Source organism: Tachypleus tridentatus, chromosome 13, assembly GCF_004210375.1.
Source record: "Tachypleus tridentatus isolate NWPU-2018 chromosome 13, ASM421037v1, whole genome shotgun sequence".
NCBI classification, from domain to species: Eukaryota; Metazoa; Arthropoda; class Merostomata; order Xiphosura; family Limulidae; genus Tachypleus; species Tachypleus tridentatus.
In genome coordinates, this window is record NC_134837.1 from 174091096 (window position 1) to 174117407 (window position 26312).

The window sequence follows — 26312 nt, forward strand, 5'->3', positions numbered from 1 at the left end:
GTATTTGAAATATAAGTTAACTGGGGAGAGATATTTAGGACTAGCTTCATCATGTATGGGGTACCTGTCTAGTTCGCATAGTAATTCGTTTTTCATCCAATTCTTATTAAAGTACATAATTGTAATATGTAGGAGTCTATCTGGTATGGTTGGTATGTTCGAGTATTTGTGAATGAACTGAGATGATATTGTTCTTGGAACTCTGTATGCAGTTGTGAGGAGTGTGTTTTGGATTGTTTGTAGTTTGGTTTTAATTATTTTATTGCTTACAGTTATCCATGCTGGAGCTGCGTAATCTATTACAGGTCTAACATATGTTTTATAGATTTTTAGAATGTTATCTGTAGATGCTCCACTGTTTTTACCAGTTAGACTCCTAGCATAGTTAGTTCTTCGTCAGACTTTATTTTTAATTTCGTTCACATGATTGATCCAAGTTAGTTTTGAATCATAGGTCAGACCTAAAAATTTTGACGATGGGGCAGTCTGGAGTAGAGTGCCATTCATATATAGTTCTGGCTGTTGTTTTTTGTTTTGTGGATTTCGTAAAGACTACGAGTTGTGTTTTTGCTGTGTTTATTTTTATTCTATATTTTTGACAGTATTCACTTATTCTATTTAGTTGCGGTTGTATGTTCGTGGCTGCTATCGTGGGTGTTGCAGCACTTTTCCAGACTGCCACATCATCTGCGAACTGTGAAGAGAATCCATGATTTGGATCCTTCAGTGGCATATTGTTTACATACATGATGAAGAGTATAGGGCTAACTACCCCTTTGTGGGTTCCAAAAGAGTATTGTTTATTTGTTTTTGAATTTCGCGCAAAGCTACACGAGGGTTACCTGCGCTAGCCGTCCTTAATTTAGCAGTGTATGACTGTGAACTTCAAGGAAGCTAGTTATTACCACCCACCGCCAATTCTTGGGCTACTCTTTTGCCGACGGATAGTGGGATTGACCGTCACATTATAACGTTCCCACAGCTGAAAGGGCAAGCATATTTGGTGTGACGGGGATTCGAACCCGAAACTCTCGGATTACGAGTCGAGTGCCTTAACCCCCTGTCAGTGTCGGGTCTCCAGAAGAGTACTTTAAATATCCCTGTAGATAGCAAGTTACAGTAGCACCGAGTTTATTTTACCATCATATTTAGTAACATAAAACAAATATAGCACAAAATTTGTAATTGTCATTAACTTTAATTAAATCGCATGTATCCAAGGTAGTAATGAATCTTTAACGTTTGGTAAAACTGAGAAGACAGTCAACATGCATTCACATCATATTTTCAGACATTTGTGAACAAATTTTGCGAAGTTATCTATAGTTTTCTTACTTCATGAACTCATTTAGTTTTGTATAATGTAGTAGGTGATATACTGGTAAGTAGAATTCTTTTTCTTTCTTTTTTTTTACTCAAAATATAAAGAACGTATAGTACGTGTCATATAAGTAGGTTGGGCAGGAGTGTTAGAAGTGACATTAAATTACTCGATGAGCGCATTTGTAATCTATTGAGTACAAACAATGAATGTGATAATAACAATAGCACATCTCAGCTAAGTTGTAAGAGATATTTTGATTGTCACTCGCTTTAGGTCATTAGGGATCTTACCTCAGGCCTGACGTAGATGAATGTGTTAGGATTAGACGAGAGGAAGTGTCGATGATAACTCATAGGTGAACAAGTAAGTTGACGTAACCTATTAACTTATTAACGCAGAGTAAATATAATGTGTAAATTTGAGCATATAAAGCTATCACTGGATAAATTTGTGTTGGCTGACATGGTTACGTGAACTGTATGACTTAAATGACATGTTAATCTGTACTAACATGTACGTATTACATGAGTACATATAATGTATAACGTACATAACACGTTAGACTGTAGACGTATGTGACATATGTAAAGTGTGCTTTGAAATGTATAGTATATGTATATTTATAAGTTTCTACAAAGGACAAGGTGTTGATTTGCCGAACACAGTAAAACATACGTGAAAAATTGGAGGCTTAAACATTTTTCTTGTAGAAATTATTTCCACGTATTTGATTTAAACATTCTATATTTAAACACCTTTGATTTATACCTAATTTGATTACATACTGCTAAATATCAATTCAAATAAGTTTACTGTAATTATTGTTTGTTTTAGAATTTGGTGCGAAGTTACACGAGGGCTATCTGCGCTAGCTGTTTCTAATTTAGCAGTGTAAAACTAGATGGAAGACAGCTAGTCATTATCACCCACCGCCAACTCTTGGGCTACTCTTTTACTAAGGAATAGTATGATTGGCCGTGACTTTATAATGTCCTTGTGTTATTCATTATATTAAGTATTTTACACAAGGGCAAAGAAACAATACTTGCGACGTTCACGTTACTGTGCTCATTCACATTTATTATTGCGACCTTCACATCACTGTGCATACTGTATTCAGCCGACTATTAACGTACTGCAAACAGCATGTGCATAATTTTTCTTGTAGGAGTTGATGATAATTTGTAGCTAAATATCTTGAGGTGGACAGTCAGGCAAATCGAGAAAAAGACAAACAATATGGCGTTAAGCCTAACATGTTCTTTATTATTAAATAAATAAAATATTTTTTTCATATTATGATTTGAAAGAGGTTAATATTGTCCACACTTACTATATAAGCCTGACATGCTCTTTATTATTAAATAAATAAATAATTTATTTATTGCTATTATGATTTGAAAGAGGTTAATACTGTTCACACTTATTATATAAGCCTGACATGTTCTTTATTATTAAATAAATAAATAAAATATTTATTGTTATCATGATTTGAAAGTGGTTAATAGTGTCCACACTTACTATATAAGCTTGATGTGTTCTTTATTATTAAATAAATAAAATTTTTGATATTGTGATTTGAAAGAGGTTAATACTGTCTATACTTACTACATACAATAAACGACTTTGTTTAATATCAGCCATAAGATATTTAATATTTTTGTATCTTCTAATGATATTGTTCAATGTAACAAAAGTTTTAGACATTGTATCAAGCCTGCAGTGGCTATAAGCTCAAACGAGTAATATAAAATAAAATTTATCCTTATATTTTAAAGGAAGTTTGTTTGCTTGCTGTTAAACATAAAGCAACACAACGGGTTATATGTTCTGTATCTACCATGGGTATTGAAACCCAGTTTTGAGCATTGTAAGTCCAGAGACCGACCGCTGAACCACTGGAAAGTATTTGAAAAGAACTACAAGTTCTGAGAGTACGAACCTAGGTAACGTTTCACTCGTATTTATTAGTTTTATTGTTAAAAATTAACAAATCAGGTCAATTAAACTTCATTAATGTATATGTGATATTTTTCCCATTTTACCTACACGTGTAGTTTCAGTACTGAGGAAGACACTTTACCTAGAAAATCATGTAATCTTTATTAAGTTGATAATTTTCATAAAACACTAATAAGCGTAACGTTATTTTTAAAAATATACTAACAAAACACCAAATGCAGGAAGGTTATTTAACGGAGCTATTATACGGTGAATGTGTCTCACACGTATTTGTACAGGGTATTCGGAAAGTCACTGTGCAGTTTTGTAATCATATTTTATTCAGTCTATTTCAAGCCAGCAACTGATAGCTGTGTTTGGAAACAAAATAAGAAGAATCCAAGCCTGTATTGATGCCAACGGGGGTCACTTTCAACATTGTTTATAATTGTCATTCATATTTACCTCCTGTATTCTATATTGAAACATGTCTGTTAATAAATATATAAGTGCACAGTGACTTTCCGAACACCCAGTATTTATAACATAAACATAGTCACAGCCAATATGATATTACATTTCTTTTCAGTTTACCATTTTAACAGTGTTGTAACTATTAAGTTTTCTTATTTATATGTTTGAAAAAAGGAGTTAATCACGGTGATGACGAAATGATCTAGAAATTTCGTATACAGTTAGAAAATGAGAATGATATAAATACTAGAACGAGTGAGTGAGTGTTAATGAGTCCTGCCTTTTTAAGTGGAATGTTTTATATTTTTTACTTTCCAGTTAAGCTTCACTGCTGCTGTTTAAGATAGTGAATGCAAATTACGTTATTCTAATCAGAAAATATTATGTGAATATTTTATTTCTATATCATCACTTCATGAGTTTTGAAAGGTGAATTGATATACTTTTCATTGCAGAATTGTAACTTTATTGATAACAGTAGAAAGTGGATCAAATATAAACATAACTCCACAAATGAGGATACACACAGTGTCCCCACCGATTCTTTATGGCAAGAATATTATGGAATAACTGAAGTTTTTGAATAACCATAAAGCACGTTTGGAATTTCTCCCAATCTAAGTGTTTTCACTGACGTTGTTACAAGCCAAGTGTCTCATTTCAGTTATGCACGTTTGTATCGTTTGTGTATTACATTCTTCTCATAAGTAATCAATGGAGAATTTCTTGTTCAATTTCAAATACCCGTATGTTGAACAGATCGACAAAACTTCAATACGAGTATCGTATTCATTATGAAACACACTGAGAAGAAAGATAAATGTAAAGATACACCACTTAGTGATTTAACACTCTTACGAAAAGTGGGGCCCTAATAGGCCCCAGAGCAACTTGAAAGGTTATTAATATTAGGCTAATAATTTTGTATTTAAATGAAATTGCCATTTAAATCCATTAATGAATGGATTAACGAGATTCCCACTGTCCCTATCTACTATCTAGCGAAACCACAGCCAGGGGAACGGGCTTGGAGAAATCAGGACTAGAAATGTCTTTACGTAGGAGTGTTAAATGAACTGTTAGATTTACCATTCTTCAGTGAGTTGAATGAACTGTTAGATACAGTATAGTGGTGTAATGTAGGATATAAATGTGATCATCAAGCAGGGATTCAGTATAGTGGGGTAATGTAGTGAGTTGAATGAACTGTTGAATACACCACTTGTTAGTAAGTTAAATGAACTGTTGGATATACCACTCGTTAGTGAGTTAAATCAATTGTTGGATATATCACTCGTTAGTAAGTTAAATCAGCTGTTGGATATATCACTCGTCAGTGAGTTAAATGAATTTTTGGATCTACTATTCGTCAGTGAGTCGAACTAGTTGTTAGATCTACCACTCATAAGTAAATTCAATCAACTATTAGTTATACCACTCGTCAATGAAATCAACTTGGTTAAATATCGCCTCTGTCAATAACTCAAGAGAGAAGCGAACTACCTAGGGTGTTGTTATGGTAATTGTTAGGTTTACGTAGTGTTCATATTGTAATTTACCAAGAATACTTTACATTCTTTAGATATATAAAAATAAGCAGTATTATTGGAGGACATATGTTAGGTATAAGAAACACATAGTATTGGTAAGTGAAGATCTGTAAAAATATTTTACGTGCATAAAATGAATTACAGTAGCTATAACATTGCATCTGTTGATGTAAAACGTTGAATATACTGATGCAGATGCAAAACGTACTTCATTACTCTACTACTGATGTACCTTTTGAGTAATATAATAAATACCTACCAGAGCTATCCACTAATCTAGTTAACTCTTCTGAAGTTTGGGAGTAATTATCAAGATAGCTGTTATTACAATCGGGTTGATGTAAATATTTTAATAAATAGGGACAGGAACTTTAAAAAGATGGAATTAGAAGGCTAATACTAAACAGGAAACTTAATTGAAATAAACTGCAGAACATTAAAAACAAAGATATATGTGTCGTTTCGTTCATAACATAATTGAACGTCACTTATAAAAAAGAATTTTCCGCTTTCCAGTGCTGTTTCTAAGTGTTTTCTTTAAAGAGACAGTGTTATAAATTAATTTTCCTCCAGTGGACATGACACGAGGACAGTAGCTTCTGGTGTGAGCGTTGTCCCCCGTAGCACCACACACCTCACACCGATGTTTTCTTAACACTGGACACACCACCATCCCTGTGATAGTGTCTCGCACCACATGTGATTGAGTGAATGATTTTCTGTCGCCATTTCTTTTACAAAACGCACATTCTAATTTTCTATTCGTTGGAAATGATTTTTTTTGTATGTCATACCCTGAAATATAAGGTACAAAGAAGTTTAGTGAATATGTTTTTTTTTACCAATGCTCGTATATATGTATATAATATGTTATTTTAACTCAAAAACAAGCCTAAACAAAAACAAATCAAACAAAAAACGCTGCATCACTGAAAAGATCCCAGGGTACAAGCTTCAATATGGGATTATAAAATGTACTTCCGAAACCTTTGGTGCATTTTCTAATCCCACATTGAAGCTTGTACCCTGATCTCTTTTCAGTTAATGCAATATCTAGTTGTTTAATTTGTTTTGGCTTGTTTTTGAATTAAAATAACAAATTATCTAAGTAGCCGGAGGTTTGGATTTACTGTTTTTAACGCAGTCCTTCCTTATAATTTTACTTTATTAAAATATAATTATTTTCACTGAAATATATATAGATATATAAAACCTAAAATGAAGCCGAAACAAAAATAAATTAAAAATAATAAACAAAAAACGCTGCACTAATTAAAAATATCCCAGGGTACAGCTTGCTTATTGGTTATGACAAACTAATCTAATTAGTCAGAGGTTTGGATTTGCTGTTCTTAAAGCAGTCATTCCTTTTGATTTTGTTTAATTAATTTTATCAGTATTAATTTTCCCTAAAATACATATATATATATATATATATACACACATAAGTAATAAATAAACATTTGAAAAAATAAGGATGGTATAGGGATGGTAATGACAAAAAGTACAGAAAGAAGATGGAAGTAAATACAGAAGTCATACAAAATTCCCTACATAAGTAGCCCAATTTCAACAAGAAAAACTTTCATCTACAGCTAAATGTCAAATTCTTTTCGTTTGCATGAATCCAGATTTGAATAAAAAACATTTAAATCCAAGTAATCCTATGAAGTCTTTCAGTTGCTAATTTTCATAAGCTTGACTCAGTGGCTACTTATGTGCAGATTGTTATATGGCTTTCTGTATCCATTCTTATTTTGTTCTGTGTTTGGCATTGCCATCCTTACATCATCCTAATTTTTATTACTCGTTTCCCTCTTTTTCTTGTTAAAATGCAGTATTTTGATGTGTAAATGATTGCAACAACTTAAATCATTGGTGAGCTAGCCCTTCTGACGTCAGAGTCAAAATAATCAACAGAGCGTTTGGCTGTTACACTTCTCGCCAGTCCTCTACTTTAACGATGTTTTTGGGCTAAACTGAAGGTCTTAATAGCTTTTGAAAACCTCAAAAACGTAAATTAGGTGTTTATAAAAATAGTTTAAATTAATTACAGAGACATTTGAGACTATCTGATGAACAATACAGTTATCTATGAAACGTGAGGTTGGGGTATGTATACTATGGGGTGAAAATGTTGGTACTTGCCTCGTCATTATTGACAGGCTTTACTCTAGTAAATAATAAGGCTTAGTTGAAATGCTGTCATGTGTTATTATGGAAACCCGTATCGAGCCAGTAAAGAAAGTAAATTGCAAGCATTCCAAGCTATGACTATTCTCTGTGGAAAGTGTGAGAAACAACTGTCTGAAATGGCGATTGAAAATAATAAGACAAAGCCAATCATGTGACTTAGCGTGTATTACGGTTTTGGAAATAGTTTTATAAGTAATATTTCAGGATTTATTATTATTGCTAAACAAAATAAAAACGTAGTACAAATTTTATGTCTTTCTTATTTTTGTAATAGTAATTAATGTTAAGGTGGCAAACAAACTGTACAGATACTAACCCTTGGAATCTGTAGTCTCAAGAACCATTTGTGGTGGATGAACTTCTGGTTGATCCGCATGGAACCCTGGGATACAAGTAGACATTCTATAGTAGTTTATCAACGTGAAAGTCACCGAGACAATTTCATATCATTACCAATGCCATTCCAACCCAAAGATTAAAACAGTTGAGTTTTATAACCAAGGTATATAATATATATTTTTAATTTTTGGTTAAAATAAAAAAATACTTTTGTATATATCTGGAGTATATCAAGGCCTTTTTTTCCAAACGTTTTATCAAAATGTGTAAATCCTTCCAGTATGCACTACAAATTTTGAGTGTTAATTTTATTATTTGAAATTCAAGCGTATTGATGATAAGTAATTAATCTTATAAAAATATATAATCTAAAAATCAAGAAATGTTAGGAAATTACAGTTCATCAAACACATGAGCGGAATCTTCAGTGGCGCCATTTTGATCATATTGTATGTAGAATCGAAATTTTCACTTTGCTGTTTAGAATGTTCATTCTGTGGACTTCTAGTTGTACTTATCCATATTTAAGATTAGAGAGAATGAAATGGAATATGAATCACATATTATATCCGATGTCTTTTTATATTCTACAATGCTATAATACTGATGCTCTTTCTCTGCCTCCATTCAGAGATTCGTTATTTTCCATTTGTTGCTTAGATCTCATTTAAAATGACTGAAATTGGCTTAAAATGTCCAAGCTTCGCCTTCTTAAAAAATGATTCTAACTGATAATTAGTTCACATCTGAAATTCTTGTATCTCGAAAACTGTAACTTAGTATAAAAAAACCAAAAACAAACAAATATGCTTTAATTTTTTTAAAAACAAGCTAATGGTTTAAAGTGCTCGTTACCCACGAGGAGGAAATAATAGAACTACACAACATACACACGTTTTTAACTGATTGTTTGCATCTGAAAGTAAAACGTGTGGATTTATGAATTATATAAATATTTTATGATTGTTTACCTTTGACTGAAGACGTTGGGTTACCAAAAAAGTCTATCAAGTTCTTCGTTCATAGGTTCATAAGGATATATTTTGAAGTATCTTTTCTGTACTTCGTTCGAAAAGCTCATGTTTGCTTCGAATAGTTCAGAATCTCTAGACTCTTTAGCAGGCTTTCACACAATTTACAGCTGATTGCTACATCCCGTACTTTAACCGCAGTAAAACTTCTGTTTTCGACCAATTGAAAGGAAGAAGCAATTTTCACCCCACACGCTACTATATAGTAACTTATTCCTAAATAGAGGCTGATATACAGTTAGCTTATACCCAGACCCTCGATAATTATAATCACGTGATCCTCATAAATCTTTAGTGGACCTCTATTCTTTGGAAAAAGTTAGAAACATCTGTGTGACATCAATTTTTGTTACTGCATATAACTGTGATTAAAGATGCACATTATTTACCAGCTATACTTTTATCTAATCCCAGATCAAACATGAATTGTTTGTTTTAACTAAGTTATTATGTGCAAACGTATGTTGATGGTGTTTTCATTGTTGTCTGCAGCCAAGAGCATTGTATTTAATAACATGTGTTGAGCTGTATGGTAAAGGTTGCGTTTGATGATGAACGACGATAGTTATAATGAACATTTGGCACGTGTCAAGACGTTTTGTAAAGATCAATTAAAATAAACAATAAAAGGATGAAGTAAGTTAAAACATAAACAAACAAGAAAGAATAGGATAATGTAACAATGTTATACATGTTATTCAGAACAGATTTAATTGTAGTGAAGTAGTGCTATTATTTCAAGTTGGGAGTTCATTTATAATAAGAGCTCGGCATGGCCAGGTGGTTAAGGCACTAGTAATCCGAGGGTCGCTGGTTCGAATCCCCGTCATACCAAACACGCTCGCCCTTTCAGCCGTGGGGAGTTATAATGTTACGATCAATTCTACTATTCGTTAGTAAAACAGTACTCCAAGAGTTGGCAGTAATAACTAGTTGCCATCCCTCGAGTCTTACACTGCTAAATTAGGGACAGCTAGCGCAGATAGCCCTCGTGTAGCTTTGCGCGAAATTCAAAAACAAACAAACAAAAACAAATGGATGCATAATATCTAAAGGACCAAATCAGTGGAATATATTGATGATTGAATATATTTGATTTTCTAAGATCCCAACTTATTCATATTTGAGTTTTAAATCTAATTGTGTATAGAATTAACACAGAAAAACATCAACATTTTACCTAAGAACTAATGCGTTGGGCTAGATGTCTTCATACAACAGCGTTTAGGTGAAATATTTTTTTGTTTTGATTTTGAAGTAAATTATAAATAGAAATTAAATTTATTTTTGCAGATCTCGAGGTCAATGTTATTCTTGCAACAGTTTAAAATATGTTGATATTTTGATAATTTTATGTTTGGCACGGTTTAGTTAATTAGTTATATGTATATTGATATATAAATAAATCAATAGTTCTTAAACTATCAAATACATTATTTATAGATTGGCATTTTTTAAAATCAGCACTATAAAACAATAACGATAAAATTAATACGAATCAAAAACATTACAAAGAGACTCAAAAATGAGGATGTTTTTCACTACTCGTCAATTTTGTCATCATTAAAATTTATATCGGATAATGTCTGTTGCTGTAGCGCCTTGTGAATATTCCATCTTTAAGATAAGATCCAGAGTTTGACGTCATACTGGCCAATAACCAAGGACAATTAGTTAAGGGTTTGCAGTTGAGTGTTTGAACCTATAACGTCTCAGTTCCTACCGGCTTTCGCTGTCTGCAGCCAGTTGTGGGAATACATAGATACAACCTTAAAGTAGAAATAAACCATCTTAAATTTTTTAAAGTGTAAAACTCCAAACTTTTAGCTTTTTACGAGATGCACTGTTAGACATACATGACTGTTTCAGTTTACATTAATGCGGGAATTATGATTTAGACAGTTTATGTAGCGCAATTATTTACTTTTGCTGTTTTTGGTTCCTAGCTTTTTGTTGTGTAGTTTAATAGCTATGAATTAGTGACTGTTATATTATTGCATCGTAATATCTAATAATCTGTGGAACGTTCTAGACATTTCTGTATAAGCGTCACAAATGTAGTTCGATAAATAGTTCTAGACTGCAGGATTGTAAGTTTAACAATAAAATATATAATGGTTATTTCTAAAGTGAAATTATCACTTATTTATCATAATGACAGAGCAGAGAAGAAGAATTTGTCTTGTCAAATTTTGTTCTGAAATAACTGAACCAACTTTTGTGGAATTTGACGAAAGAGAAAATTATTTAAAGCTTTGGATAGGTCCGTGATAACTAACGTTTGATACCATACTATTGTTGGTAAACTATAGCCCTCTAGTGGCTCAGCATTAAATCAATAGATTTATAACGCTGAAACATTGTTCTTGATGCAGCAACAAGATTTGTTAGTTTTTTTTTCTTTCAGTGTTCCTCTATAATGGATGATTTGTGAGAAATTTTCAAGGTCTGTAGTCTAAGATTCGGCCTTGTTGTCCTTCATATATATTGTTGCAGTAAAGGTTTTACATAATTTTGGCCACTAGTATGATGGAGAATGTGGTTCCAAGGACAGTAAGGATCTTGAAATGTGATTTTTTAAATAAAATACTATTAATCTTACTATAGGAAGATTTTAGTAAATGAAATGAAACTCTGACCACGTTTGACCCTTTCCTGATTTCTTTACGCCTCGTTAGTATTTTCAAATAATTGTGTTAACATTAACATTTCTTATATGTTATGAAATTGTTTCTGTGCTTCTTATATCTTAACAAGCAGCCTTTGATTTAACCAAAGAAAATTATAATAATTTGACAAGGATGGCACTTCCGTAAATCCTGAAAAAGCGTGAGTGATTTAGAGGGATGGATAGACCAAGATTTATCGACCTTATTTCTGTAGTTGGAAATGCTGAAGCCTGTACGGGTGAATAAGTTATACAGTGTCAAAGTTGAGTAGTTCTGGATGATGGTCGTCTTTCATATGACCAACAACGGTCCCCTTAGTATACCCCACAATACTTTTCTTTGTTTTTTTTTCTTGTTTGCTAGCTCTGTTCCCTCTTTTCCTGCTATCTGCCACTTCGATCTTACATGCCAGTTATTTATTTCTCAATCACTACCACCCATTTACTGTCTTTCTTCCTTATTATTCGCTGATGACTTTTCATCGCGTAGCTATTTATTTGATCTTTGACAGTATATAGGTGTTTCTTCGCTTCGGTCGTTTTTATATGTCACCTTTCTCGGATGTAAACTATCTTTTACCTCTTTTTACGATTTTCTTTTTTCTTCCATGGTCACCTATGTTCCATCGTGATCACATTCATCAGTACAGTCGCGCTCTGGTTAATTCAAAAATACCTTGTTGAAAATATCCGAAAGAAAAAATTAGATTTGTTTTCTCAGATGAAAACTACTTCGTTATATTAAAAATCAAGGATGGCATTTGTAATGAAAGTTCTGTACCTTGCAATGTAAACTTTAATATTTTGTCACAAACAGTGATTACACTAATAGAGTTAATTTATCTTGTATTCATTTAAAAATATGCAAAATTTACTTTGTTCAGAGCCGTTATATAAACTTCAGTTACAGTATACATTATTCTCGAGTCAGAAGACACTGTTGTGAAACAAATCAATAATTTAGAAAAGTTAATATACTTCTGAGTGCATCTTAATTCACAGACTAACTTTTAAAAGATTTTGTTATTTTAGGTTTATACAGGTATACAGGAAATGCATATTTAATTCATTACTTATTTATTTTACTTTATTGTAATTATTTCTTCAAAATTATGTTATGTCATAATTATTTCAATTGCAACATACCATATTTTGTATAAGGGTGAACTACGTTTATTTGGTATTGTTTTAGGCACTGTCATATCTTGTAGTTTAATGTATCCAAGTTTTTATGATGCTGCGAAGTATTCTTTCATTAGTTAAATAATTAGCTACTCACTTTCGAGTATCCTAAATGGAACTAACTGAATGGAGCTAAACACTTCTTTTATGGTTCTATGTCAAATAGAACGGAACTAAATTTTTCTGTGGTTCTATGTCAAATAGAACGGAACTAAATTTTTTCTATGTTTCTATGGCAGATTGAACGGAACTAAATTTTTCTATGGTTCTATGGCAGATTGAACGGAACTAACACTTCTATGCCAGATTAAAAGGAAATAAACATTTATTTCAGTGGCAAAGTGGATGGAACTAAACTGTTGTGTGGTTCTGTAGCAAATTAAATAGAACTAAACATTTATTCTGTGGTTTTCTATAGCTAAGTGATAAAACTGCTTTAAAAAAGCAGTAAATATTGGTATACTATAGAGAAAAGAATGATTCGATTCACAATGGATCCGAACTAATATATTATTTGTTATTATGTTTCTGTTTTTTGAACTAAAGTCATGAATGAGGACTGGTTATGGAGTTTTGTAAATAAAGATATAGAAGATATACAAAGTGGTATTAAGAACTAACGATGACGTAATGGTAGTTAGATGTTTTTGGAAAATCTTGCGTGCTTTTTTTTGTTTTGTTTATCGAAAGTATTAATATTACATTTTAGATTAATGACATAAACATCTTATGTTTAACTATAAGTGATTTAAAACGGTAGTTATTCACTTCATGGAAGAAAAAAAACTGAAATTAGAGAATTGTGTAGGTACCAGCTATTCCTAGAATTGTGTAAGTACCAACTATTCCTAGAATTGTGTAAGTACCAGCTATTCCTAGAATTGTGTAAGTACCAGCTCTTCCTAGAATTGTGTAAGTACCAGCTATTCCTAGAATTGTGTGAGTACCAGCTATTCCTAGAATTGTGTAAGTACCAGCTATTCCTAGAATTGTATAAGTACCAGCTATTCCTAGAATTGTGTAAGTACCAGCTATTCCTAGAATTGTATAAGCTCTTCCTACCAGCTATTCCTAGAATTGTGTAAGTACCAGCTATTCCTAGAATTGTATAAGTACCAGCTATTCCTAGAATTGTGTAAGTACCAGCTATTCCTAGAATTGTATAAGTACCAGCTATTCCTAGAATTGTGTAAGTACCAGCTATTCCTAGAATTGTGTAAGTACCAGCTATTCCTAGAATTGTGTAAGTACCAACTATTCCTAGAATTGTGTAAGTACCAGCTATTCCTAGAATTGTGTAAGTACCAGCTATTCCTAGAATTGTGTAAGTACCAGCTATTCCTAGAATTCAGTTAATGAGTCACTTTCATTTACTTGCCTTTATTTACAACCTGTTGTTGTGAACATCTTTAAACTCCAATATGTGAGAGTTGTCTAACTGAAAAAGTGAACTTACTTAAACACATCCTAAAATACAAAGTCTTACGACAGTAAACTTCCCTAAAAAATTCTGGAGTCAAGTTTGATATCAGTAAAATTATTTGTAAAAAAATGATGACACTTTCTTTATATCAACTCTTGATAAAAAAAATCTTAACATTAGCTAACTTTTCGAAACTTCCGAAGCGAAGATTTGACAACATTGAATTTATTTTCCTTTCTTTGAGAAAAGGTTCATAAGTTAATACTGGTGTAACATATTTTTATTGAAACTACATATAGTTTTTCATTGTGAGACGTATCTTCGTTGAAGTCGTCCACTGTTTTTTTTCCGTGATCAGTGACATATATATGTGAAGCGCGTCACGTATTAAGTGATTGAAGTGCCACTTAACAAAGTAAGCGTTAATGGATCAATCAAGTACAGAGGGCGTTGCCTTGAGACGCTCTGAAAGTAATTCCATGTAACTGTAGATTTTTAATACTAAATGGACATACAGAGACTATAGTGAAAGAACTTGTATAAATTCTCTCTCGATTGCCAGTGTATGTGTTGTAAAGTAAACGTTTTACAATATTTGCCTCGGAAAGTAAGGAAAATAATCGTCTACCTTTTGCTGGACGTTTTTAGTAAGTAGAAAATAAGCGAAAGTTGGAAACTTCTACTTACCGAAAACTATTCTCTGTAATCATGTTACACGTATTGTGAAAACCATTCTCTGTAATTATGTTACACGTATTGTGAAAACCATTCTCTGTTATTATGTTACACGTATTGTGAAAACCATTCTCTGTAATTATGTTACACGTATTGTGAAAACCATTCTCTGTTATTATGTTACACGTATTGTGAAAACCATTCTCTGTCATTATGTTACACGTATTGTGAAAACCATTCTCTGTAATTATGTTACATTCTCTGTTATTATGTTACACGTATTGTGAAAACCATTCTCTGTTATTATGTTATGTTACACGTATTGTTCTCTGTTATTAACACCATTCTCTGTTATTATGTTACACGTATTGTGAAAACCATTCTCTGTCATTATGTTACACGTATTGTGAAAACCATTCTCTGTTATTATGTTACACGTATTGTGAAAACCATTCTCTGTAATTATGTTACACGTATTGTGAAAAAAAATCACTGTTTTTTTGCTCTTATGAAAATAGAATTTTAAAATTATGTTGTAAACAGGAAAATATTAACAACTAGTTATTATTAATCAAGTATGTAGCATAGAAAGTGGTTCGAATTTTGATATTGTTGGCAGGGAGCTGTCAATTAATAAAAAACCTGAATAAAGTATTACGTGAGAACAAATTGCTGAAAACTTTAAGAGAGAATGACATGTATTACCATTTATACCTGGTGTATCTTTCCAAATAATGCAAAAATTTAATAAGTACAAAATATCTTAACGTTATACAAAATAATGAACACAATGAATCAGGTTTTTAATATAACTAAAGATAAAAATTAATGTTATGGAAAAACTGATTATACAAAATGGCATGCGATGTGGAAATGTTCATGTAGGATAAACTAGAAGAAATTTAAAATACAGAATAAATAAAGACAAAATAAATGTTAGAAATAACAATAGTACAAATATATTGCCTTTAACTGAATATACTAATGAAACTAAACACACGATTCAATGGAAAAGAGAAAGAAAATTAGTACAGGCAAAAAATATCAATGGTATTAATATCCGTACACATATTGAGATAATCAAATAAAAATAATTTTGGAATATTAGATAAGAATGAAGGGCCAGATAGAAATGTTGTTAATAGGTGGCGTGAAATTCTTTAAACTAAATTGCAGGTAAATTGGATAATATGATTTTCGAAATTGTATATAGGTCTTAACTCTTTCAAAATATTGGACTCTTGTTGAAGATAACGCAGTAAGGCATCTAAACGTATATATTCTATAACTCTCACAGTATTTTCTTTCATCGTTATAAATTAAAATTTTTACGTAAAACAATTTTTATTCTATTTGAGATTGAGAACAGTTTAATTTTAAACTATATCGTATGCTGTGAAACGTCAACTTTATCTCTTTCATACAACTTGCACAGGTGTCGCAATAATCTCAATTGAAAACATTGTTTGTTTGTTTTTAAAATTCACTCACAGCTACATGAGAGCTATCTGCGTTATCCGTCCCTAATTTTGTATTGTAAGACTAGAGGGAAGGCAGGTAGTCATCACCACCCACCGCCAACTGAATTGACCGTCACATTATAACGCCCTCACGACTGAAAGGGCGAGCATGTTTGGTGTGACGGGAATTCGAACTCGGGACCCTCGGATTACGAGTCGAGTGCCTTATCCACCTGGCCATACCTGGCCTAATTGGAAACATGTTACTATGTTATAATCTTGAAAATGTATATGTGTCGTAACACTATAGAAATATAAAAGTAGTAATATTTCGTGAAACACTTGGAAGAAGATCATTAGCGGTCGCCCTGTTTATATTGTTTTATAAATAGCTTCGATATAATTTAAAAAAAAAAACAATGACGTAAGCAGAAGCCACTAAGCGATCATTTTCTTATCATAAACAAGGCAGCTCCATTTATAAAATCATACGATATTCTATATTGAAACGTTTTCTATGTTTTAAAGCAATGTACTTTATGAAATATTAACTCAATGTAACTAACGGAAAATGTAAAATAACAGGAACGATTCGCTTTCGGCTGTGGGTGGGTTATAGGAATGGCAGTCAATCCTAATATTCATTTAAGGTGACCAGTGCTGCCAATTTGTTTGTCTTTCGTCTCGTCAACATTTCAAAATTAAGGACGACTATGCCTGAATCATTGGGGTCTCTGATCTGGCCATTTTGTACAAATAAATAAAATTATTCAAGGTTGGCTGAAAACGTGAGTCAAGGTTGAAGACTATTTTTATTTTAAAATATATTGGTTCATTTTTTTCAAATTAAGATAATAATATTTTAAAATACTTCAAGGAGATAACGTAATGACAACTTTATTGAAAAATTCCACCTTTCTTATTCACTTGCTTCCATTGAAGATGTAAGAGGAAAATTTGGAACAAACATGGAATTTTATCGACAGGGAGTAGAGCAAAAAATAGAAAAGTTACAATAATAATATTGAAATGGACAAAAGATGGTGATTTTGTGTAAATGACACATGGAAGATGTGAAGAAATAGGAGTAGAATTAAGTCTGGAAGACACAATGATCTCCCCCCCCTTTTCCTCGGATAAAATATTTTTCTTTTCATCTGTAATAAGTTAGATAAATCTTGTACATTATAAGTGTCAGAGTGTGATTGGTTTTCTTGAATTTATAGATTAACTTGGGTGTGACAGCATAAAGTATTCTCTCTGGTGTAATAAGCCAACGCCCCGGTACCGATCAATGGGTACAGGAATGTATGCTATGGGATGACGTCCAATAAGGTCGTCGTCTTAATGCGTGCGTGGCTGAGAAACCTATCAACAGATTTTATAGTTTTTTGTGTAGATGTCTGCCCGTGAATTTGATAGGTTGCGTTCATAACTCATGTTTTTACTACGGTAAGTACGATTTGTTTCCAATGTGTTATAAGACTGTTATTTCGTATGTCACTGAAGTGAAAGTTTGCTTAAGTTTTGATTCGTAACATTCAGTATCATCACTTAGCTTACCAAACAGGGACACCTTGTTGTCATGTCTAACTCTTCCTGTACTTAAGTCTGTCACTTACGTGACATGATATTTTGAACAGTCAGTAAAGTTGTCAGTGTAACATACTGAACAACGTACTATAATATAATCCACTGCGCAAAGGCAAATAAAAACGAGTGCATGTAAGTTTTGGAAATACAGAGCAAATAAATAACCCTACAAAGTCGTGTAAAATAGGAAATGTTTATTCCTTCATAAGAACTATTATTATTATTTGTATCCATTAATATCGCGAAATGAAGAACCATCAATACTTTTGTGTTTACTTTTAAAATACTTTATTTGAAATATATCATAATGAGGTGAAGGCTTTACGAAAATATGAAAATCATATTTTCTCCCTTCTAATATGGTACAAGAGTACATGTTATGTTTCTGTGCGAAAGCATTATATAACCTAAACACGCCTTTCATATTTTATATGTTGATTGTTTTGTTGGTTTTAATTAAGCACAAAGCTACACAATAGACTGTCTGTGCTCTGCCCACCACGGATATCGAAACCCGGTTTTTAGCGTTGTAAGTCCGCAGACATACCGCTGAGCCACTGGGGGGCATTGGAAGGTGATATGTCAGAAGTATTATTTATTTTTTGCAACCGTGTTAAAGACCTGACGAAATGTGTTTGTGTCCCTAAGTTTTCAGTTTGTGAGAAACAATCAGTATCAGTAGTAATATACAGGGTGTTCGGAAAGTCGCTGTGCACTTATATATTTGTTAACAGACATGTTTCAATATAGAATACAGGAGGTAAATATGAATGACAATTATAAACAACGTTGAAAGTGATCCCCGTTGGCATCAATACAGGCCTGGATCCTTCTTATTTTGTTTCTAAACACCGCTATCAGTTGCTGGCTTGAAATAGACTGAATAAAATATGATTACAAAACTGCACAGTGACTTTCCAAACACCCTGTAGAAAGAAGAACGAAAATTTAAAAAGCATAATTTACTGAAACATTTTCCCGCAAGATATCACATGAACTTGCATGTAGTTATAAATATAATATGTACCTTTGTGTTATTGGGTAATTTTTATCTGACATAATAAAAAATAAAAATCAGGACAATGATACTTTATATATCATTTTCTGGCATATCATAAATAGGTTAATGACGGATATATGTGTTTATGTCTTATTTCAATAATATTTTTAATAAAGATAATTAGCGAACTTTTAAAATATTTAAAGAATTTTATATTCATATGGTTCACATTTATTTAACAGAATCAGCATGAACGGTGCCACCTGGTGGTGGGCGTTGATTTTTATATACTTAATCGAGTGCTTCACTGTTACCAGCGGAAATCGCTGCCTACAAGACAGTCGATGGTTTCAAAACCAAATGTTAAGTGAAGAGGAATCGAAGAAAAATGGCGCCAAAGTAGAAATTATTAAGCTATACTCCTCTAAAAGTGCCCAAGATTGTGTAAGAGAGTGCTGCGAAAAGACATACGGTAAGTACGCATTGCGTTGTTTATCCGTCTTAACAGTAGAAGTTATATTTTAAATTTTAACTTCATTGGTGGAAATCCTTATACCGAAATGTATGCTGTTATATTTGAATTGACCTTCTATTTTTAGGATTGTCTCAAACTTCTATTTGTTTGCTTTTTGAATTTTGCGCAAAGCTACACGAGATCCATCTTGTTAGTTGACCCTAATTTAGTAGCTTAAGACTAAAGGGAAGACAGCTAGTCATCACCACTCACTGCCAACTCTTAGCCTTCTCTTTTAGTAACGAATAGTGGGATTGACTGTCACATTATAACGCTTCCAACGCTGAAAGGGCTAGCGTGTTTGGTATGATGAGGATTCGAACCCGCAACCCTCAAATTACGAGTCGAGTACCCTAATCACCTGAACATAGCGGCCAAGCTTCTATTTAAAACTGATCGCCGAGATATTACTATGACATTTTCAACAACATTACTGTCCCTAATTCTGAATCACTGATCAGAAGGAAGGCAGTTAGAAACAACTGCGCTATGAGAGCTTTGCCCAGTTTTTCCGAATAACGGAAATGACTGTCACACATGTATTGCACCTGCAACTGCAAGTGTGGAGAATGTTCAACGGCATCGTGGTAAGAAATTTTGGCCTTCCAGCTGTAGTCCTGTATTTATGTGTCTAAATGCAGTCCTGTATTTTTGTGTTTAGATGTAGTCCTGTATTTTTGCGTTTAGATGTAGTCCTGTATTTTTGTGTTTAGATGTAGTCCTGTATTTTTGTGTTTAAATGCAGTCCTTTATTTTTGTGTTTAAATGCAGTCCTGTATTTTTGTGTTTAGATGTAGTCCTGGATTTTTGTGTTTAGATGTAGTCCTGCATTTTTGTGTTTAGATGTAGTCCTGCATTTTTGTATTTAGATGTATTCCTGTATTTTTGTGTTTAAATGTAGTCCTGTATTTTTGTGTTTAAATGTAGTCCTGCATTTTTGTGTTTAAATGCAGTCCTGTATTTTTGTGTTTAGATGCAGTCCTGTATTTTTGTGTTTAGATGTAGTCCTGCATTTTTGTGTTTAGATGCAGTCCTATATTTTTGTGTTCAGATGTAGTCCTGCATTTTTGTGTTTAGATGTAGTCCTGTATTTTTGTGTTTATATGTAGTCCTGTATTTTTGTGTTTAGATGCACTCCTGTATTTTTGTGTTTAGATGTAGTCCTGTATTTTTGTGTTTATATGCAGTCCTGTATTTTTGTGTTTAGATGCAGTCCTGTATTTTTGTGTTTAGATGTAATCTTGTATATTTAGTGCCTTAATTGCTGACTGTTATCCTCATGTTAACCTGCAGTTTTATCCTTTATCCTTAGCTGCCATTTTGCGTTATCATGCTTACCTGTAGTATTGTATCGTGAAGCTTAACTGAATGTTGTCTCCCTTTATTCTAGTGTATTCTATGGCCATTCTTATGCATAAATTAAAAAAAGAAAAGCATTCACCGTGTAAAGATGCGTAATAATTTATTGTATTTATTTAGTTGCAGTCTTACATCCTCATGTTTACTTGCTGTGTTTATATCAGCATGTTTATTTGCTGTCTTATATCATCATATTTTCTATTGTCCTGTTAAGCTTTGTTTGTGTTTATGAAACTTATCTTTCAAGTATGTAATTATTTCCGTTTATATTTATAGCTTGAACAATTCAACTTCAATTATTATTAAATTCTTAGAGCTGTGACTTCTTTTTATTATTATTATCAGAGTTTATGATTATAACGTGTTAGCATTCTGTATAGATGTAATCTAACCTGTATAAATACCTGTGTGTCTCGTCGCGCTCGGCTTCTCTTGAGTTTTCAAAATACGAATTATCAAGCTAAAATCCATTTATCAATTAGAATAGTTCGATTATTGTCTGCCTTTACGATTTCAGTGACGAGGTGAAAAGGTGACGTGAGGGAGGAGGCACCGTGAAACTTTATAAGCGTATTGAGTGTTGGTATAATAAGCCGAAAGCAAAGACGTAGTGTGGGATCACTTAGGCTAGAGCCAAGTACATAAACTTTTCATGGTGAAAGTAAAAATATCGATTCAATTTTAAATGTAAATCATCTCTGAATTAAGTTATTTTCTGTTATATCACCAACATTTTAAAGTAAATAAACCTCTTTAATCAACGGAAACTCTAAATTAAGAAATTAAAAAAACATTTTTTCCACTTTTGTTATCTTTACACTTCTTTTTACACGTTCAGTATATAGACTAAGAGTAAATGGTTGTACTTTCGTTGCTAAGCAACATCACATAAACGCTATTGTTGAAACATAGTGTTACTAAAACGCCTGGCTTTTCTATATACTGTATATGTATATAGTTTTAGTTATCCAATGCATACTCCTATAATTCATGAATTATTTTAACTTAGGAATTTCTCGCCGTTTGATTGACTCGACTGCACTTTTCTGCCTCTTTGTTGGTCAAGCTAGATTTCGTAAAGTTTATTTCCGTTAGCTATGGGGTGAGTTATAGTACTTGCCCCGTAATTTTTAATAAACTATACACTTTAATTGTCAAATATATATATATATATATATCAAAATGCTCATCTTCACGAGTACATTACAGGAACATTCTCCATCTTCATTTTCTCCAATTCCTAAAATTTCATATTGATATGAAGATCAATCTGTTGTCAATTTTCATATGTGCTGATGAAAACTTAGTGAAAACAAAAATATTTCATTTTGTAATTAAGCACAAGGTTACACAGTCAGCTAGCTATTTGTGCTCTGCTCACCATGGATATAAAAAAATCTGATTCTAGCGTTGCAAGTCCACACCACTGTGCTACTGGGGGGCTTCTTGTTGTGATGAAATTTTATGTACAAAACAAAACTACACGAGGGCTATCTGCGCTAGCCGTCCTGTATTTAGCAGTGTAAGACTAGAGGGAAGGCATCTAGTCGTCACCACCCACCGCCAACTCGTGGACTATTTTACCAACGAATAATGTGGTTGTTCTTCATATTATAACGCCATGTATGATTTTATTGTACCATGTCGAATAAATTTATTTCAATTGAATATCTCCATTTTGACACTTTTTATAGAAATGATAACTGTCAAAAAAGCACTCTCTTTGGTAGCGGTTTTTTATTGCGCTAAGTAAATAGACAAAGAATGGTGATATTCAGCGGAAAAAAAATCCTCTCCTTGGCTGGTTAGCAATCCTGAGTATTCTGTTGTGCTAGATGCACCAATTGAATTGAAAGCCAAACATATTTGCCAATAACCCTTTGCAATCAATCTCCTTTGATTAAAAACAAACGTAATGCATTTTTTCCGTATTGAAATAACAAATGACAAAAGATGGTTGTAAACGGTCTAGTAGACAATTATGTTATATATAAATGCTCTGATCCAATGGATTTGATTGAGTGCACATTTTGTATTTTTGTCTCTGTTTTTAAAAAAATATCGTTGAATTGTATTAACGGTCATTTACTTGTTATTTAATATTACTGAAAGAGCTGGATGTGATCGATTTGTTAGTGTGTAGGGCTGCGTCCAGAAAGTTTAAGGCTATGATCTTCATGCTACTCAATACTCTGTGCAAATTTTGATGCATAAAAGTTATAAGAGTGACAATCATCTTACTTAGTCGATTCTAAATCAGACAGTTCTTTTGTGATGGTAGATGCTGCTGTTTGGCAGCATTGTCTTTGGTCAGTAGTTCAAAATTAGGGATAAATATAGCTGAATCACAGAGATCTTTGACTTGGACATTGAGCTCATGCGTATCATAACAACAATATACATCAGCTACGAAATGTTTACTTAAGATTTATGCGACAGATATAGATTTTGTTGAACTGAATAAAAAATAGGCTGCTAAATTCGACGTTTCTATTTATTTCAGGTGACTGCATTGTTTCATCATACATTCAGAATCAGAGTGTCGTCACGTGTTACCATTTTCAATGTTCTCCTGTTACTCACTGTAGCTTACAACCTTCCAACAGTGCAGAATCTGTAATATTTTTAACAGAAAGTGTTAAAGAAGGGCTTGGACAGAACGAACTTCTCGCAACTGCATCAAAAAAAGAAACTGATTTGTCTAAACATCTAGAAGGATCACAAGGAGATGGAAAGTTTTCTAAGCCTAGAAAAGGAGTTAAAGACTGTTTGTCGGAATCCAATAACTCTTTTAGTGAAGACTGTGTTGAATATCTTAGTTTTACAACGTTCTTTAATAAAACGAAAAATTCTGTCCAGCCAAGGAAAGGAGTTTCACTGTATCCAAAAAAGGACATTTTTCAGAATAACCAGACTGAAAACAAAGAGGCGGAAAATAATGGGAAAAATTACAATAAGATAGCAACCGTTAACCTTAAGAATGATTCTGGTGTTTTTAATTACCAAAATAAAATGAAACAGTTGGATATTTTAGATGAAACAAAAGAGCTTTTGTCAAGCAACTATACTACTGAAGAGCTGGGCCTGATGACAACGCCGACGGACAGTATTGACTTCCAAAATCACAAACAAAACATGATAGTTACGACAGCCAAAAATATGGTTCCTGTTGACAATATTATTGAGCACACTGCGGAAGAAAATCCGGTCTTGGAAACATCAGTGATTGCACATGTTATGCGAAATTCCACTTTTTCCGGTGAAACACGAACTAATCGCACTAGCACAGAAGAGACTACCGATCTAAAGGAACCAAAACTAAAACCATCCCAGAATAGAAAGGACTTTTTTTCTGAGAATTACAAAATCCACATAAAAAACGAAACTATACAAACCACACCTCCTCATAAAAACAAACCTATACAAGCCACACCTCCTTATAAACACGAACAGGATAGTGGTGAGATTTCAAATAAATATGCAAAAGTTGCAGGTCACCACAAAGTGCTCTCACTACAAGACCACAACGTACACGTTAAAGCCGGAAAGAAAATACCAGGAAATTATTCATTGAATTTGTTCACAGATGATAAAACGAATCAAACATATGTATTCAAAACTGTGATGACAGCATTTCAGGAAACAACATCGAATAATGAAGACAGCCAACCAAAGATATCGCCAACTGTCGCTACAGTAACTGTTTACAAAAACAATAATGTATCAGAACATGCTGCGCGAGTTCATAACGTAGCCAAAAAGGTGTTTTCTGATAGAATTTATGCAGAATACGCTCACACTAAGAATAGCTCTGATGATCGTACTTCCTCCCCAGAACAACCGACTTCGCCTCTCTATATCAATTATGTTAATATTTTTGTTAAGCCAACTCCAATCTCGTTCACAGACAAACCTGCTTCTATTCCTGTGACGTTTCACAGCACATCTCGTCCTCAAGGCAACACTGTCCGAATCGGTAGAGTAAAACAAAACGATATGTCCACAACAGAACATTATCTGAAACACAATAATCTAGAAAAAATCCACACGTCTACTGCACCTAGTAAGTCCAAGGTGCCTCGAGATTCAGTCTTTCGAACATACGACCCTTCTTCTGTTCATCTTATTATTGCTTTAGTATTAGGCTTATTATTGCTGTTTACTGTATTAGGTTTGATAGGAAAACGAATCTATGATACCTGGCAGCGACGTCACTACCACAGAATGGATTACCTGGTTGAGGATTTCTATAATAACTAACTTAGTACTTTTAGAACTTTGTGGAATCGATAATTCCAGAAATTAAAAGTAAGTAAAAATAAATGCTTTTACCAAAGATATATACGCAATACAAAGAGAGAGAGATAACCTAAATAATTACAATTGTGATTCTCAGAATCTTGAGCTTTTAGAGAATTTGTGTAACGGTTTTTTAAGTAACGTTTCTCTTTGCTTAATCCATGTTTAATTTTAGACGTCTTGAAGTACATACATAATTTATTTTTTTCAAAATTAACCAAGAGAAGGTGGAACACCAGAAATACCCATATGGTTAAAAATCGTTGTAAAGATACATACACTACAACTGTTGGAAAGTTTGTGTAGATTAAATAACCTAAACTTGTTATACTAAAACTTATTTGGAAAAATCTACGCTATTTAATGGTCAATTTTTGCACAAACCTTAGCTCAGTTTTTTGGACATTCAGAACAGTGTGACGAGATTTTAAATAGCAAAGAATGAAGATGTTCTTATTAGTGTTAGTGTGGCATTTCTGGTAAGAAGAGCTCGTGTCTGATACTGTTAGTAATATAAAATATTTATTTTTTAAAGATATCTCGCTTCCTGATGAGGCACTCAGTTCGAAACGTCATCAAACTTTTGGAAATGTTCTTAGAACCAAGAAAAAAACAAGAAACGAAGACGTAATTTAGGCTTTGTTCAAACATTCTAATCGATAGGCTGTTTTATCCACAACGTTCTAATGAGCAGAGAATACTGAAGTCTTTGTCAATAAATGGCCTGTTCAGTGGTTAAAGTGTATGTAGTGGAATAATTTTCTTTCTTCTTTGATTTAAAGCGCTAGATGGCGTACCGTGAAACCAATATAAGCTTTTTACAACGAACGCCATGATGTAAGAATCTAATATTTTACCTTTAAAAAATCTTAAATGCATAATTGAGGTTTATAGATACCTTTCAATAATATTTGTTACCTTTCAATAATATTTGTGGATATTAAGATGGTCTTGGTGATTAACTTTTCAAGGAAATCCTTCTTGTTGGATAGTTCTTGATTTTATTAAGTTCCAGATGTAACATATTTTGTACTCGTTATATTAAAGGTTCTATGATCTAACACAGAAATCTTATTATTAATTGAAAACAGAAGGCGTCAAACTTTTGTACTTAAAATATGAACCTGAAAAAGTTGGTTTATGATAATAAGGTATCGATACTTTTGTCTCATGGTTTAAAATTTTAAGATCTAAGAATAGAAATGCATAGTATTTTTTCTTCAATAGTAAAGTTGATATTTTAATGTCTCATTTAAATATAACAACTTATGAAAATAACATTTA

At 32.7% G+C, this 26312-nt stretch overlaps 1 protein-coding gene across 11 annotated transcripts in view; it reads left to right on the plus strand.

Moving 5' to 3' along the window:
- LOC143240822 (uncharacterized) overlaps positions 1-26089 on the plus strand; it is a 54148-nt gene extending 28059 nt beyond the window's left edge. For 4 of the 11 annotated variants that reach the window (XM_076483959.1, XM_076483965.1, XM_076483967.1 and 1 more), the window contains exons 2-4: positions 19099-19328; positions 23233-25037; positions 25564-26089. In XM_076483959.1, coding sequence (XP_076340074.1) covers positions 19099-19328; positions 23233-24989 — 1987 coding nt within the window. In that variant the 3' untranslated portion in view covers positions 24990-25037; positions 25564-26089. Of the gene's footprint in view, positions 1-1597; positions 1688-3102; positions 3271-17576; positions 17716-19098; positions 19329-23232; positions 25038-25563 lie in introns of those variants that run through there. The other 7 variants (XM_076483960.1, XM_076483963.1, XM_076483962.1 and 4 more) reach the window with 4 other exon arrangements.
- Positions 26090-26312: the final 223 nt, after the last annotated feature.